Here is a 15,935-nt window from a genome sequence, read left to right as displayed (position 1 = left end):
GTTACATAGCCATTTGAAGGCTGGCCTGAACTACATTGTGAAAGAAAACAAAACAACCCCCCAAATTGACCTGTAAATTTATGATAGCAGCTGTTTTGGTGTTAGACCTTTTCATAAAAATTGATGAAAAGTTTAATTTTCCATATTTTTTGCTAACAGTAGCTGGCTAATCTCTGAATTTTAATTGAATTTCAAAGTCCATGTATCTTCCTTATCTGAGATATTTTGCTAAATTATGTAGTGTATCAAGCATGCCGATTGTTAGCTTCTCCTTTCCCTGCAGAGTCTATACTTAGATGTAGTACCTCTCACTATGCACTTAGAGCGTAGATCACACCTATGACCCCAAAAGGGATGGGGATCCCACCCCCTCAGCAAGCAAGCAGTTTTCACTGGCTACCAGCTGCTGTCCTCCAGTTCAATTCAATTCAGACACCCCATACCTGGAGATAGTGTTAAATTCCACAGGTTGAGGGCTCAGTCCCCAAGACTGCTCTTCTCCCTACTTTAGGGGGTGATCACAAGCCCCAGGTTATTTCCCCTGTGCTTCTGACTTCATGAGCTACGTACTAGGGTTCCCAGCACCCTTTCTAAATATGCCAAATTTGCTAGACCTATTTACAGAAGTCAAGGAAACACTTAAGTTTACTTGTTTATTATAAATCATGTTACAGAAGGAACAGATGAAGAGATGTACATGGTGAGGTAGCGGGAAAAGGAGTGTGGAGCTCCCTGGCCCTCTCTCCACATGTTCAGCTGTCTAGAAGCTCTCTAAACCCTGTCCTTTGAGGTTTTTATGGAGGTTTCATATAGGCATGACTGATTATGTCTTTGACCATTGGTGATCAGTTTAAACTTCAGCACCTCTTTCCTTCTCAGATGTTGGGGAGTGGGGTTCTAAGCCAAACCATTTTAATTCTGTAGCTACATTTGGGCTACAAAGTGGCTGGAGATTCCAAGGATTTTAGGAGTTGTATGCCAGGAGAAAGGGAGGAGGATTAAATCCATATTTTGCATTACACTTGCCCATATCACATAATTGCATATATAATGTCAATGGCCAATTTCTAGGGTATCCTCAGTACTGACTCTTGGACTCCAGATTGGTGGTTGCAACTGCTGGTTGGTCCTTTCCAGATAAGTGTTCCTGGACAACACAGATCAATATTTATATGACTGGACTTGTCTTTCCTCAGTGAACACCTTTAAAAGCCTTCACCTAAATATGCCACTTCATCTTTCTATGTCTGTCTGTATCTCTATCTTGATTTATTTGGTGTATACGAGTACTTGTTTTTCTCCTTGAATTATTTGAAAGTAAGTTGTGAATATCAGAACATTTCATTGTAAGTTTTCAGCTTCTCTCTCCTAAGAACAGGGACATTCTCCTCTACTTATCACGATGTCTTTATCCCATCGAGAAAATTTAACAATGATACATAATTTTATGCCATATATAGTCTGTATTCCAGTTTACCCTATTGTCACCATAAAGTTCCTTTAAAGCTTTAAAACAAATTTCTTTTTTAATGAGGCAGGGTCTCCCTATGTAGTTCAAGCTGACCTTGAACTCACTATGTAGCTCAGCTGACCTCAAACTCTTGGTGATCCTCCTGCCTCAGCCTCCCGAGTGCTGAGATTACAGGTGTGCATCACCATGCCCAGCTAGCTGGGTTTTTTTCTTATTTTTTCTCTTGGTTTTCTGAGACAGGGTCTCACTATGTAATTGAGGCTGGCCTTGAATTCACTATGTGGATCAGGCTGGCCTCAAACTCACAGTGATCCCCCACCTCAGCCTCCATCCTGCTTCAGCCTCATGAGTGCTGGAATTATAGGTGTGCATCACCATGCTTGGTTTTTTTTTTTTTTTTTTAAATTTTTGACCCAAGATCAGTTGTCACTTAGTACATTTAGTTGGTATATCTAGTTGATCTTTTTTGAATTAGAGCAGTTACCCTACCTTTTTTCTTGATTTTTTTTTTCCTTCCAGGCCAGTGGTTTTGTGGAATTTTCTTAAATTTATATTTAGTTCACATGAAGATTTTTGGCACAATTACAATGTAATTGATATTGTTTCCAAATCAGTGCATCATCTCAAAAGGTGCATAATTGTCAAGTTGTTCCATTATTGCTGATGTTGTGTTTCATCACTGGTGTCTTTCATATTTCGCTATTGTGCAGTTGTCTTTTCTGATTATAATTAATAAATAATATGTGGGACAGTACTTAGAGTGTATGCATAGTCTGCTTCCCAGGAATCTGTTGCCAAATAATTTTAGCATTTATTGATGCTTTTTCTGTGAATCACTTGTTAATATTTGTGATTGTAAAGTGGTGATTTTCTAGCTTATTTATTGGCTGACATTCTTCTGCAAAGACCCTTTTCTCTGTACTTCTCCTTCCCTTTCAGAGTAACACTATGAACTGATTCTTTTGTCCATTGTGCTATAGTTCATTACTACTATCTTGTTTTAGATGGTTTTATCAACCCATATTTGATTAATGGAAGCCCTTTCAAGCTGGCTTCTGTGCCCTTCTGATGTATTTCCATTAGGTTTTTTTTTTTGGTACTGGGGATTGAACTCGGGACCTTGTGCTTGTGAGGCAGGCAGCGGCACCACTGAGCTAAATCCCTGGCCCTCTCCATTAGTTTTTGAACATGTCCTTATTTTCTGGTGCCACATGGTGTTCTCCACTCATACGTTCATGCATTTATAATTATTTTTTTGTTTTGGTGCTGGGGATCGAACTCGGGATCTTGTGCTTTCGAGTCAGGTGGCGGAACCACTGAGCTAAATTCCCGGCCCTATAATCATTTTTTAAAGAGTGATAAAGGAATTTATTTGGCAGCAATTTAAAAGTAATACATTTAAAGAAATAGAGTGTATGCCCTCGAGAGAGAGAGGGTTGCTACAGCTGGGAATGTTTATGTGTTTTTGGTGGTGGAATTTATGAATCTGTAGGAAGTTCTGTCTTGGTTTACAGGAAATAGGATGGCTCACCCACAAGTGAAAGACATGAGCCCCACCTTTTTTTTTTGATAAATGATCTAAGAGGTTTTGCCAAAGACATTCTTTATTGTTTTTTTTTTTTTTTTTGGTGCCGAGGATCAAACTCGGGACCTTGTGCTTGCGAGGCAGGCAGCAGAACCACTGAGCTAAATCCCCGGCCCAAAAAACATTCTTTAAATTCTCCCAATTTGTTCCTTTATTTTAAGAACAGGTTGGGTCGGGGATTTCTGCTGCGCAAGCGCAATGACCCGAGTTTGATCCCCGGTACCAAAAAACCCCCCCAAAACCAAAAAAAACCAGGTTTCTGCCCTTTACTTTATCAACCAAGCTAGTTTATAGAAGGGATGTTGGTGTGATGGCCTAGAAAAAAAAAGCATAAACAAACCTAGTTTATACTGATATAGATAATCTTGAGTAACTTTGTGTCCTGGAGTTACAGTCTTCTTAAAGACTAAGTATAAGTTTTTAGACATGTTTTTTTTTTTGTCTTTTACTTGTCTTTATTTCTTCCATCCTACCTCATTTCCTTCTCTGAGACTTTGATCCCTTATTCTTAAGGGGTGCAGAAAGGCTGAGGGTCATTTTCTTATAACCCCTTTGGCCTGAGGATGGGCGTTGATCCTGCCTAGCTAGGTACCAAAATCTCACTTTGACTGAAAGAGGAGACAAAGGAAGATAGGCTTTGCTGTCTGATGAACTATTACCAGGTTCTGGGGTTTGAGGCACTCCTAGAGATTCTTTCTAGGTACTTCTCTTCCTGAACAAAGAATTAGACAAAACAAGTGCAAAAGGTAGCCAGGTTTTACATTTATTAAAAGTAGGAAAAGAAAAGAAACATGCTTTGCATAGTGAGTGCAGGCCAGTTAAAGGTAACAAAAAAAATACACCCTGGAAAGTGCAGGCCACTGACAGAGGTAACAGTGGCCTCCAGCTTCATGGCTACTGTTTTGTATCTTCCACTCCTTAGGCTGACATTAGATCTAGGCCATCCTATTAAAAACCTGCTTGAGTTCTTTGGAGAAGAGCTGAAGATAGTATTTTCCAATTGGTCTCAGAGGCAGGGCTTTTGGAGCTGTTCTGCACATGTGTCCTGGAACTCTGTGATTGACAGGACACACTCACTTGCCCAGCCAGTTTGCTATGCCCTAATCACTTGCTTCAGAACCATTATGCTTTGATAGTCTGGAAAAGAGGACAAGAATATGAGCAAGTCATGGACATTTAAGCTCCATTTTATAACCATGTTATACAAGCAGAGGTCAGAAATTAAAAGAATATTGTTTGCTAGGTATGGTGGTACATGCCTGTGATCCCAGGACTTGGGAGACTGAGGTAGGAAGATGGGTTCAAGTTTGAGGCCAGCCTGGGTTACATAATTTGAAGACTTGTCTTTTTTATTCTTTAGCTTACATTTAAAGAAATAGAGATAAGTCAACCTTTAAAAAAATCCTTCTCCATTTAATATTAATCCCTAGTTTGTAAAATATAACCTAAGAGTGACATTTGGGGGACAGATATTAAGGTACCCATAATCATTTAAGATACACTGCATGCCTTCAAAATTTTCTACACGCACTGGATGCCTTGTGAAAAAAATATAGAGAAAAAAGGAAAAAAAAAAAATAAAGAAATGACAGAATCTCAGGATCAGATTCCCCAAAAGGACGCTGTCCCTATTTCTCTAAGATCAAACTGCCCCAGATTGGCAGCCTGCCCTATTTCCCCGGGGTTGGAACTGCCGAGTGGCAGTCTGCCCCATCATCTGTCCTGATTAGTCTGGGTGTCCATACCAGTCACAAAGAAATCTGTCTTGGGACCAGGCAACATTGGCCTGTCCCATTGCTGTCATGACCAGGACAAGCATCCTGGTCCCTGGCACACAGCTACTCAGATCTTCATCAATGGATCAGAAAGGCAGGAAAAAGAGGTTACACACAATAGCTGGGATTTACTCAAAAAAATCACCCCAAGGGTCTTTCTGTCTGGGGACCTGTAATATGTAAAGAACTCAGAGAGTTTAAAACATCTGAAGATGCTACCTAGTAACTATAAATTGCTTACCATTTTAGATAGGGAGATAAGCTTGGGGCTAAAATGATAAGAATACCAAAACCAGATAAGGTGGAGGGAGGAAGCAAGCAAGCTGGCGAGAGAGAAGTGACCCCATGAGGCCCCAGAAGAGTACAGTTGGCAGGGCTGGACAGGCATCTCCAGAACCCTGGGAGGTAATGGGAGCCTCGTAAAGGGCAGCTGCAAAGGGCTGGAGTGGAGCCCTTCTGCAGTGGGCTGTGGGCAAAGCCCCGATGGCATGCATCTTCAGAGTGCAGGCTAGTGCAAGGGGAACACTACCCCCACCCCCACCCCCAACATAGTCTGGAGCCCCTAGCTGAGCAGGAAGGGAGGGAATTCATCTCACCAAATCATCAAGTTGCTATCTATCCCTTCCTTCAATACATCAACAATATTCGATACATCAGCAGAAAACTCAGAGAACACATGCTTTCCATTTCCTTTCCTGGATGGTGTGGCCAGAGAGGATGGGAAGGAGGGGGGACTGAAGGGAATTTAGGCCTTTGTCCACCTAGGAGCTTGGGCAAGATTTACTTTCCTTCTGCTCTTTGACCAGCATAAGAGTGGGAGACTCCACATTTTTCTTTTCTTTTTGCAATCCTCAGTGGGGATCAAACCTGGGGCCTTGATTGTGTTAGGCAAGCTCCCCACACAGAGCTACACCTGTAATCCACTCCATTTACTTTTGATTCTTTGGCATGCCTCCACATATTTTAGCTAACAAAACTAACTCTTTTCTAAAATTTTCATATATTTCATTGTTTTTTGTTTGTACCGGGGATCGAACTTGGGTCCTGCTTGTGAGGCAGGTGGCAGAATCACTGAACTAAATCCCCGGCCCTAAAATTTTCATATATTACACATCTTTGGTCCTGAAAATGTCTAAGATTGGAAAACCTTGCCTTTAATCTTAGCTCCCCCATATAACCTGCAAATATTTTATTCTCCAAAGCCTGCCTAATTAGCTCTTCTGATAAACCTTTTCCAATTCTCTGGCTACCCAGTTTTAGTACATGTGCTGCTGAAGTGAGCATATCTTTGGCCATCTATAATTTGTCTTTTCAGAGCACTTTGCCTGAATTTCTATTTTTATCATTACAATTGTGTGCTCCATTAAAATGTACCCTTTGATTGTAAGAACCAAACTGTAGTTATTTTTATTTCTCCCTTAGTACCCACTACAGTGTTTTCTCATAGGCTATGTTCTAAATATATGGATTCAGAGGGGGAAACTGGGATAGGTTTTCAGTCCAACCCAGGGAGGGAGTTGGTGGAAATTAAAAAATATTTTTTTTTGTATTTTGAGATGTCCTTTCACTGTGTTTCCCAGGCTGGTCTTGAATTTCTGGGCTCAGGTGATCCTTGCTTCTCAGCCTACCGAGAAGTTGGGACTATAGGCACATGCCACTGTGCCCAATTGTTGGTGAAATTAATTATGCCACATACCACTTTGCTCCAGATTTAGGATTTCTACAAATGCATGGAGCGTAAGGTTGTAGTGACATCTTGTCTCACCCTTCATTTAGAATAGTGATGCTTGATGTTCCTGTTCTCTATCCCTGCCTTCCTCTTTAATATTTTTGAGAGGCCTTCATGTTTAGATTTAGCATTCTAGTTGATTTCTTAACAGGTTGTCTTAAAATCAACCATTTTATTAAAATTTTTTAAATGACAGAATTCCCACAGCTCATTAATGATGGACATTCTAGAACATATCTTGTCTACCATCAGAGTTCAGCTGGGCATGGCCATGCATGTCTGGGGGGCTGAGGCAGATTCTGAATTTGAGCCCAACCTGGTCAGTTAGCAATTTAGTAAGACCCTGTCTCAAAATAAAAATTAAAAAAGGGCTGGGGGTACAGCTTAGTGTGACTTCCCTGGGTTCAATCTCCAGTACTTTCCCCCTTCCCCCCAAAAAATCAGAGTTCAGCAGAGTTTTTTTGGGAAAGAATTAGACTACAATTGTTTTGGAGCTGGTAGGCCATATGGTTTCTGTCCCAGTTACTCAGCTCTGTTATGGAGTGCAAGAGCAGCTGTAGCTACACAGAAATGGATGGATGTGTGGCTGTGTTCTAGTAGAACAGTTGTGGACATTGAATTTGAATTTATCTTCATTTGTCACAAATATTCTTTTAATTTTTTAAAAGTCATTTAAGTTTGTAGAAACCATTTTTAGTCCATGAGCTGTATAAACACAAGCTTCAGGTTGAATTTGGTCTCTAGACCATAATTTGAGTCCTGGTTTAAAGCATGTCTGTACCAAATTTCTAATGTTGAGTTGGGCTAATTCTGATTTGACTTTAAGTTGGGTAACAGTGAATAATTGCTTTGCTAAGATTATGTCCCAGAGAGTTTTTAAAAGTAGAACATTTGAGTCTGAAAGTAGAGAAACATGGTAGAATTTCAGGTTGGAATTTGGAACAAAATGTATTAGTGTTGGACAGTCTTGGGTCTTGTTTAAGAAGTTAGTGACTAGGGCCGGGATTTAGCTCAGTGGTTCTGCTGCCTGCCTCGCATGTGCAAGGACCAGAGTTTGATCCCCAGTATCAAAGAAGTTAGTGACTAGAGCTGGATGTGTTGGCTGTGGATGTGGAGTAGTCCCCCCTGCTCAGGAGGATGAAACTGGAGGATTGCTTGCCTCTAGGATTTTGGGGTCAGCCTGGGCAACATAGTGAGATCTCTTAAAAACACAAAAATCAGTGACTAAAGTACATAAAAGACCATGTTAGATAGCTTATGTACTTATACACGGTAGATTAAAATGAAGTTAATTTTGTACCATCACTGAAGTGAACTTTGAAGTTGCTGCCTGTATCTGATAGCCACTTTAAGGAGTAAGATTGCCAGGCATTGTAGTGCACACCTGTAATCCCAGCACTTGGGAGGCTGAGGCAGGAGGATTGCCTGGGGTTCGAGGCCAGCCTGAACTACATAATGAATTCAAGGCTAGCCTGAACTGCATAGCAAGACCCTGTCTCAAATAAAACAAAACAAAACATACCTGTAATCCCAGAACTCTGGGAGGCTGAAACAGGAGAACAAATTTGAGCCCAGCCTAGGAAACTTAGTGACTTAGTGAGATCCTGTCTCAAAAAAAAAAAAAAAAAAAAAAAAGAGTTGGGTCTGTAGTTCAGTTTGAAAGCTTTAGGTTAAATCCCTGGTATTCAAAAAACAAAAAACAGAGTAAGATCTAATTTTCAGGGCCAGGGATTTAGCTCAGTGGCCCTCACCTACCTCGAAAGTGCAAGGTCCTGAGTTCAATCCCCAGTACCAAAAAAAAAAAAAATCTAATTTTCAGAGTTAAAGAATATTGGAGACTAAAGGATAGATAAGAATTATACTGACAAAAACTTCTTTGAGCTCAGATATTTTTGTCTCAGTTGTATAACATTAAATGTATTGAGTGTATATAATATATATCAATATTTGATTATAGTGTCTTCCATCCTAGAAGTCACTAAAAAATACACAATACAATGAAATGCATTGTCATTAAAATATGTAGCACATAGATATTTATTCACAAGTAAATATATGGAACAATGTTCATGGCAAGTTAAGTGAAAGAAAGGTAACAAAACTGCATTTTTCCATTTAAAAGGAAAAAATAGGTATAAGTAAAACAAGTTTAGAGGGATATATACAAAAGCATTAATTGGTGATGGATTTATGGACTGTAAACATATTACATGTCCTTTTTTCTTTTCAGTAGTGGGGATTGAACCTAGAGCCTTGGGTATACTAGCCAAGCATTGTACCACTGAGCTACACTCCTAGCCACTATGTGTATATATATTTGTTGTTTTATTATTTTAAGCTGAAATTTTAGTCCTATATTCTAACAAATTATTTTCCACTGAAGAATTTGCCACTGTTTCTCTGGAATTCATATCATTTCAGTTAGTAAATTATGTTTGGACAAAGTCAAATAATATTTGATTAGAGGTTTTTTTAATGTTGAAATTCCTTTAAACTTTTCTCATTTGCAATTGTTTTTCAGGGCAATGATGATGCTTACATGTGTATTCGGGAGGATCAGACTGTCCATATACAGCCTTCCCATTTGACAGGACGAAGTCACCCCATGATGGATTCCAGGGTGAGTATGAACATCCAGGGACCCTCCTGGCTGGCCCACCATCCTCTCTGCAGCTGTCATCTGCTGTGTGGCTGTCGGGTGCAGCCACATAAGAGCCTTGAACCCCTTCAGTAAGAACCCTTGTCTGGGCAGGGGCCTGGTAGCAGGATTCCTCTCATAATGATCTGAGTAACTTTTCTACACTTTAGAAAGCACGAGACAATTTGTTTTTTTGTATGAAAAGATGAAGTCTTGCTTATGACACTTAAATCCTTGTTGCATCTGATAAAAAAAAATTCTGGTTTGTTACCATGGTCAGAGCATTGGCCCCATTCCAAAAGCTTACTCATGTTTTTAAGAAGAAGCTTATGTTGGTGACAGAAGTACTCCTTGACTATGGAGAAGGAGGATCATATATGGTAAAGAGTGTTCCTTTGGGTGGTTGTCTTAAGTGCCCTTTGTTGGCAACTGTGCCAAATGTAGGCCATTTCTGAGAAATGTCTTTTTTCACAGGGCAATTGACAAACAAATGAGCTCTGAAGGAATAGTAGCTATTGCTTACTGACATAGCAAATGCAGTCTGCCTGAGGAGGCATCACTCAGTGACATAACTGTGCATAGCTTTCCCACAGGGTAACTCTCAGCTGGCTTGGAAACTCTCCCCAGTTGCATGTTGCATTTTGGCCCCTAAGGTATTACTGGGTAATTGTTTCTTTAGTGCTTTTCATTGTGTACTAGTGGCCAGATGGAGTTAGTACATCTGCTAAAGTTTCTAACCTGGGAACTGTAGGGCCCTATTCAAAGAAAAAATAATATTTTTGCCAAGTGGGAGAAAGATGAATAAATTGGGGGAAAATGATTCTTGTACTTTTTACGGAGGAAGTGAAAAACAATGATATTACGGACAAAACATGTACATCTGGTTGTAGAGAAAGGAAATTGAACAGGCCAGGATTTTGATCATGTCTTATTTTTAGCAAATTTTTAGAAGTGCTAAGACCCATTGTGTGTGTTTTTTAGGGTCCTCTTGAGGATATGGCTTGGAGGTTGGTGGATGGTATTATGCAGTGTTCTTTCAGAAGAAAGATTACCCTTCCTGGGGTTAAGAATAGATTTGATCTAAACACAAGCTACTACATATTCCTAGCAGATGGTGCAGCTTTTGATGGTAAGTATATTGATAAAACGTTTTCTTCCTCTCCCCTTTTCTCTCTCTTTTACAGAGAGTTTTATAATTGCTCTTTTTTTTTTTTGGATACTGGGGATCGAACTCGGGACCTTGCGCTTGCAAGGCAGGCGTTGGAACCACTGAGCTAAATCCCTGGCTCCATAATTGCTCATTTTTAAGGTACATATTTGTGGGTAAAGAGTTATAATCCTTTTCTATTTTGTCTGAACATTGACTTTTAGTTAACCTGCTAACTTGTTTCTCTGAGAATTACATAAAATATCAACTAGATGACAAGGCAACATTGTTTTGATCAGAATGAACTCTAGTTGGTAAAATGCATTTGGATGAGAAGAACTTTACCCTGAAAGAAGCCATATCTTTGGGTTTTTCTGAGTGTACTGACATGGGCATATCTTATGTAGGGATCCTAGAAATATTGCCTTTGTGGTTGTTGCAAGAAATACTGGGTCTTTGGGGGAAACCTGCCCAGTACGAGTTTCATCTTGTTAGACCTTAGCTGTCTCCAGGAGGGGAGGAGGGGGTAGCGAGTGATTCCTGGACAGCTGAGGATGCCTTATTCTGCCCTGCTGGGCAGTGGGTTTCCTGTCCCACATCTTTCTGAGTGAAACTGGTGTCTCATGAGCCTAATTTAGTTTCAGGAGTCTGAATGCTTGATTTATTCTTAAGACTACCCTGGTGGGAATTGCAACACATATAAATAGCAATAGGTTTTGTTTATGGTCTTGGCTGATGGTGCTTTGAGGAACTGCAAGAAATACCAGTGTAATATTCAGTCACTCATCTCTCTGGAGATAACTATTGTCCTCCAGCTTTGAGAATGTGGCCAGCTTTGCAGATGGGGAGAAGGTGGGCACATAGGATGGACTGTCATGGGGCGGGGGATGGGGATAACAGAGGCAGACCAAGAGGTGTGGTGTAGGCAGAATTTTGAGAAGCTTTGCATTTTTATCATGTGGTTTAGATTTTTTGTAGTTGGTAAAGTGGAATCTCAAAAAGTTTTGAAGCAGGATATAATGGTAGAGAAAATTTAGAAACATTTGTAGATTAGTTGTAGGTAACGTGTAGTTATCCTGGTTAAGTCACATAATCTTACTTGTACCAGCCACAGAAAATATGGCTTGAAAATAATTTCTTGGTTAAGTGATGATAATGTGTAAAAATTACTCATACCAGTCATTGACTGAGCATTTTATATAAAGTCATTTTTACTTTCATAAAAATACAAACTAGATATGTACTGTTCTTTTATTTATTTTATCTAGTAGTAAACCTAGCCTTAGGGAGATGAATTTATCCAACAAGTAAGTGATAGAGTTAGAACTTGAACTCAAACTCTTTGACTTCGGAGTGTATGTATTCAATATGTTAGGACATGGAAAAGAGAGAAAATTAATTTTTAACAAGGAAAAGGTCAAATGTTGGTGTTTTAGTTACTGCTAAACTGCCAGTACTTGTATTGTCATATCATCATCATCATCATCATCATCATCATCATCATTGCTGTCATTTATTGTGCATTGTATGCATCTCATTTATTTCTCATAGAGGCCTAGTAAACAGGTATTATGTAGGCCATTTTGGAGGTAAGGAAAATGAGACTTGAAAAGGCCAAGCAAATTGTTCCAAATGGAACCTGCAGCAGAAACAGGAATTAAGTCCATATCTCTTCCAATTACACAAGCTGTGGCTTTTCCATCACACCAGACTGCTTCCTTCAGTGCCCAGCGTGTTATAGGCTCTCCCTACATGATTAGCGATACAAATGGATTTCTTAAGTTGCTAGGAGATTTAACAGTTTGTGTGCATATTTTTTAAAGTTGTGCACTCAAAAAAATTATACTTCCAAAGAAAAGCAGTCTTGTTTAAGTGGAAGAATTCTATTGTATAATAAATTGCATGTGCTTGAGTGGTGAATGACAATGCCAAAAAAAATTCTTCATAGCTCAGCATTGTATATTTTCTGGCATCAATGTTTTAGGTGATAGTTCTAATACTTTTCTTTAAGAAAATCCTAGCAAAGGAATGATACTGTGGTATGTAAAGAATGGAAGATCAGCTGTCTTACTTCCTGCTGGAGTTGGTGTGCTGATAGCGTGTCAGGAAGGCTTTCTGTCTTGTTTTGGTGGATATTTCTCCTGCTTTAGAACCCCCTGGAGTGCTTGCTAAAATGCACATTCCTGGATCCATCGCAGACCCACTCAGACTCTTGGAGGTGCTTGGGATCTGCGCCTCAAGTGTCCCTGGTGATTGCTCATGTGCTGGAATTGGTAACTTCCTGCTCTAGGAGAGGGTTTTCCCTTTCTAGATGTACACATCAGAAGGCAGTCCAGGGGATAAAGAGAATAATACTAGAACTTTCTTTTTATATTTATCTCATTTAAATTTTTCTCTTATTTTACAGTATATATGATATATTAAAACAATAGTACATGAATATGTTTATTAACAAAAATATACGTATATTGGTGGCACATGCTTATTTTTTAAACTTGTAGGGTGGGAAGCACATAAACCCCTCAAGAAACAGAAATGGAGATTGTTGCCCCAGGGAATTCATTTTGCAATTTCTTTGAACTGGAAAACAAAATTGCAACATAAATCATTGGTTCTTCTATTACTGAGTTGTATGTATGTGGATCATTTATAAATTGAACTCTGCTTAAAAGCAGTGAGACTTTATAAGGTGTAAGCCATTTTTTCAAAGCAATCATATAATCTTTGTAATGCATATAAATTTAAAAGGTGCTTGGTTTCAGTAAAACCTTTTCAAGATCTAGCCATTTAGAGCCTTTTTAAAGAGTGCTGTCTAGGGCAGGGGATTTAGCTTAGTGGTTCCGCCGCCTACCTTGCAAGTGCAAGGACCAGAGTTCGATCCCTGGTACCAAAAAAAAAAAAAAAAAAAGTGCTGCCTTCCTCAGAAGGCTGACATCTTTTGATCTTGGGATGAATAGTTGTGAAATGCTGAATGTTCAACAGAAAGGTAGAATTCACTTGGGCAAATAACTAATTCCAATTAAATCTACCATTTAAATAATGAAGCACACCTTGTTATCACATGACCAGTTATTGAAGCAATATAAGAGTGCTGTAAGTCACATGCTACTGTGGACTCTTGCTCTTCAATCTCCCCGAGAATAGAAGCACAAAGTTATAATGACGCCACACTGTGGAACTCAAAACTGTACAGGGCTTCGTTTTCATTAAGGTTAAGTTCAGGCTTAGTCCATGGCTCTACAGTGATTATGCAGCAGGATTTTCGTGTAGAGGTGGACATCGAGGCCTTTTTCCCGGGAAGCAGCTTTATTCAGAAGGGCACAGACTCAGCGGATTTGTATTCAACATGGCATAGTTGCACCCTTTCATTCAATTTTTGTGTCTTTGTCTTCCTTATATGGACGTATACTAACATTATACAATCTGGTTGGGTATACATTAACATTCTACAGTCTGGTTGGGTATGATTTGTGTTACAGAGTTACATCAGAACTACACATGGGTACACAGAGGCTCATACATTACATCGTAAAAAATTCCCACCCCTACACATCTGAGTGGCCCTACCACAATTGAGAGTATAAAAACATGTCTTCAATAACTTGCCTCTTGTGATTGTTGTAATACAATCTCTTTTTTTTAATCACTACCACCCCACTAATGCAGGATTTTTAACTTCCTTAGCATGTTCTCATTTTTGATAGCTTTCTTTATCATTTTCTTTCTGTCATTTTTGTAGCTCCTGACAGTTATTATCTCTTTGTTCTTGACACTCTCTCTTCTAGGCAATCATTACATAAAGCTCTTCTCATTTCTGCTTCATTTTTGAGCCTCTTTGTTATAACAAGCCTGATGTCCTGACATCATTTTTGAATAATCAGTTTTTTCCTCCACTGCTTCAAAAGCTTCTTTATTATACACTAAAAATCTGCCAAAAAAATCAAACTATTTCTAATTTGCCTGTTCTCCCATTGATCTGTTTGTCTGTTCCTGCTCTTGTTGGAATTACTATAGCTTTATAACAGGTTGTGAATTTTGACCGAATGTGGTTCCTTTCTTTCAACAGTTCTTACTTCTTTGTTGCAAATCTTCTCTGTAGATCAACTCTAAAAATGATTTGTCAAATTCTATGAAAAATCTGTTGGGGATTGAGATGAAAATTGCAGTGAAATTTTAGATAAATTTGGGAGAATAATAACTTTTGGCAATAGTGTGTCTTCTTATCCAGAAACATTAGGACATTCCATTCAGATCCTTGCATATGTGTCTTTCAGTGAAATTTTAGTTTTCTTCTTATCTGCAAATAGGATTTCTATGTTTTTTAAATTTCCTTATGTTTAGGTATAATTTTTAAAAAACAATCTAGTGTAAATGGAATTTTAAAAATAGATTTTATAAATTTGTTGTTGCACAGAAAAGCTTCAAATTTTTATTTATCTCGAATTGATCCACCTAGTTTTCCAGTCCATTATCTTATATTTTCTAGATAAATGCCATATCCTGTGCAGCTAGCCTGTTTTCTTTCTTTTCTACTACATTGACTACTTTTCCCAGAATGCTGTAGAGTGGCAGTGGTGGTATGTTTAGCATTTTGTGTTGCTCTTGATTTCGATGTGGATGTTTCTGATATTCAGTGCTACCTGTCATATGTGTTACATTTTTCTGGTGGATATATTTTATCCTCTATTGTGTTTAGGAAATGTGTTCTTCAATTCCTAACTTTGTTAAAAGTTCATATCTACTCATGCCTGTATTCCCAGCACTGTGGGAGGCTGAGGCAGGATTGTAAGTTTGAGCCCTGCATGGGCTCTTTAGTGACTTAATGAGGCCTTGTCTCAAAATTAAAAAGAAAAGCATGGGGGTTGGGGCTGGGGATGTAGCTCAGTATAAAAACGCACATGTCATGCCTGAATGCTGGCTTTCTCTAATGTCTTTTGAGCAGCCATTGAAGATATTTTATCATTACTTTTACAGATTTCCGAATAGTGACTCATCCTCATAGTCCTGAGATAAACCTTACTGGGTCATTTTTTTATTCTCTTAAGAGACAACTGGGCTGGGGATTTAGCTCAGTGTTCACTGCACCTGCCTTGAAAGTGCAAGGTCCTGAGTTCGATCACCGGTATTGGAAAAAAAAAAAAAGAAGAGACAACTTTTACTCATTAATAATTTTATTTAACCTTTTTACATCTGTATTCATAAGTGGTTTTGGTCCATGGTTGTTGGATTGTGTGTGTGCATGTGTATATACGTGTGCTCATGTGGATGTACCCATACCAGTTTGGTTTCAGTGTATTGCTAATTTCATAAGATGAACTCTAGAAGAGTTTAAATAAAATAAAAATTTTAAAGTTACACAAAGTTGTCATACATGTAGAGTCTAATTGTAGGATGGAAATATTTCGCTAACTACAACAAAAATGCTGTTGTCGTTTCTCTCTAGACCTACTACTTCTTTGGTCAGTTTTTCTACTTTTGTATTTTCCCAGAAATTCATCCATTTCATTTAGAGTTTGACATTTTTGGCTTACTTAAAGTTGTATATGTTGTAAGACTGAGATTCTTTTGGCTGATTTACAGTGTTTTATTT

General features: G+C 38.8%; 1 protein-coding gene across 8 annotated transcripts in view; it reads left to right on the top strand.

Annotated features, from left to right (window-relative positions):
* Positions 1 to 15,935, top strand: part of Frrs1 (ferric chelate reductase 1) — a 51,868-nt gene that overhangs the window by 19,266 nt on the left and 16,667 nt on the right. For all 8 annotated transcript variants that reach the window (XM_013067205.3, XM_087213175.1, XM_013067206.3 and 5 more), the window contains 2 exons: positions 9,082 to 9,180; positions 10,180 to 10,327. In XM_013067205.3, coding sequence (XP_012922659.1) covers positions 9,082 to 9,180; positions 10,180 to 10,327 — 247 coding nt within the window. The remainder of the gene's footprint in view (positions 1 to 9,081; positions 9,181 to 10,179; positions 10,328 to 15,935) is intronic.

The sequence above is a fragment of the Heterocephalus glaber genome, unplaced genomic scaffold (genome assembly GCF_053883595.1).
Source record: "Heterocephalus glaber isolate CG9 unplaced genomic scaffold, H.glaber_assembly_v1.0 deba00001442, whole genome shotgun sequence".
Classification (NCBI taxonomy): Eukaryota; Metazoa; Chordata; class Mammalia; order Rodentia; family Bathyergidae; genus Heterocephalus; species Heterocephalus glaber.
This window is presented reverse-complemented; position numbering and strand designations above follow the sequence as displayed.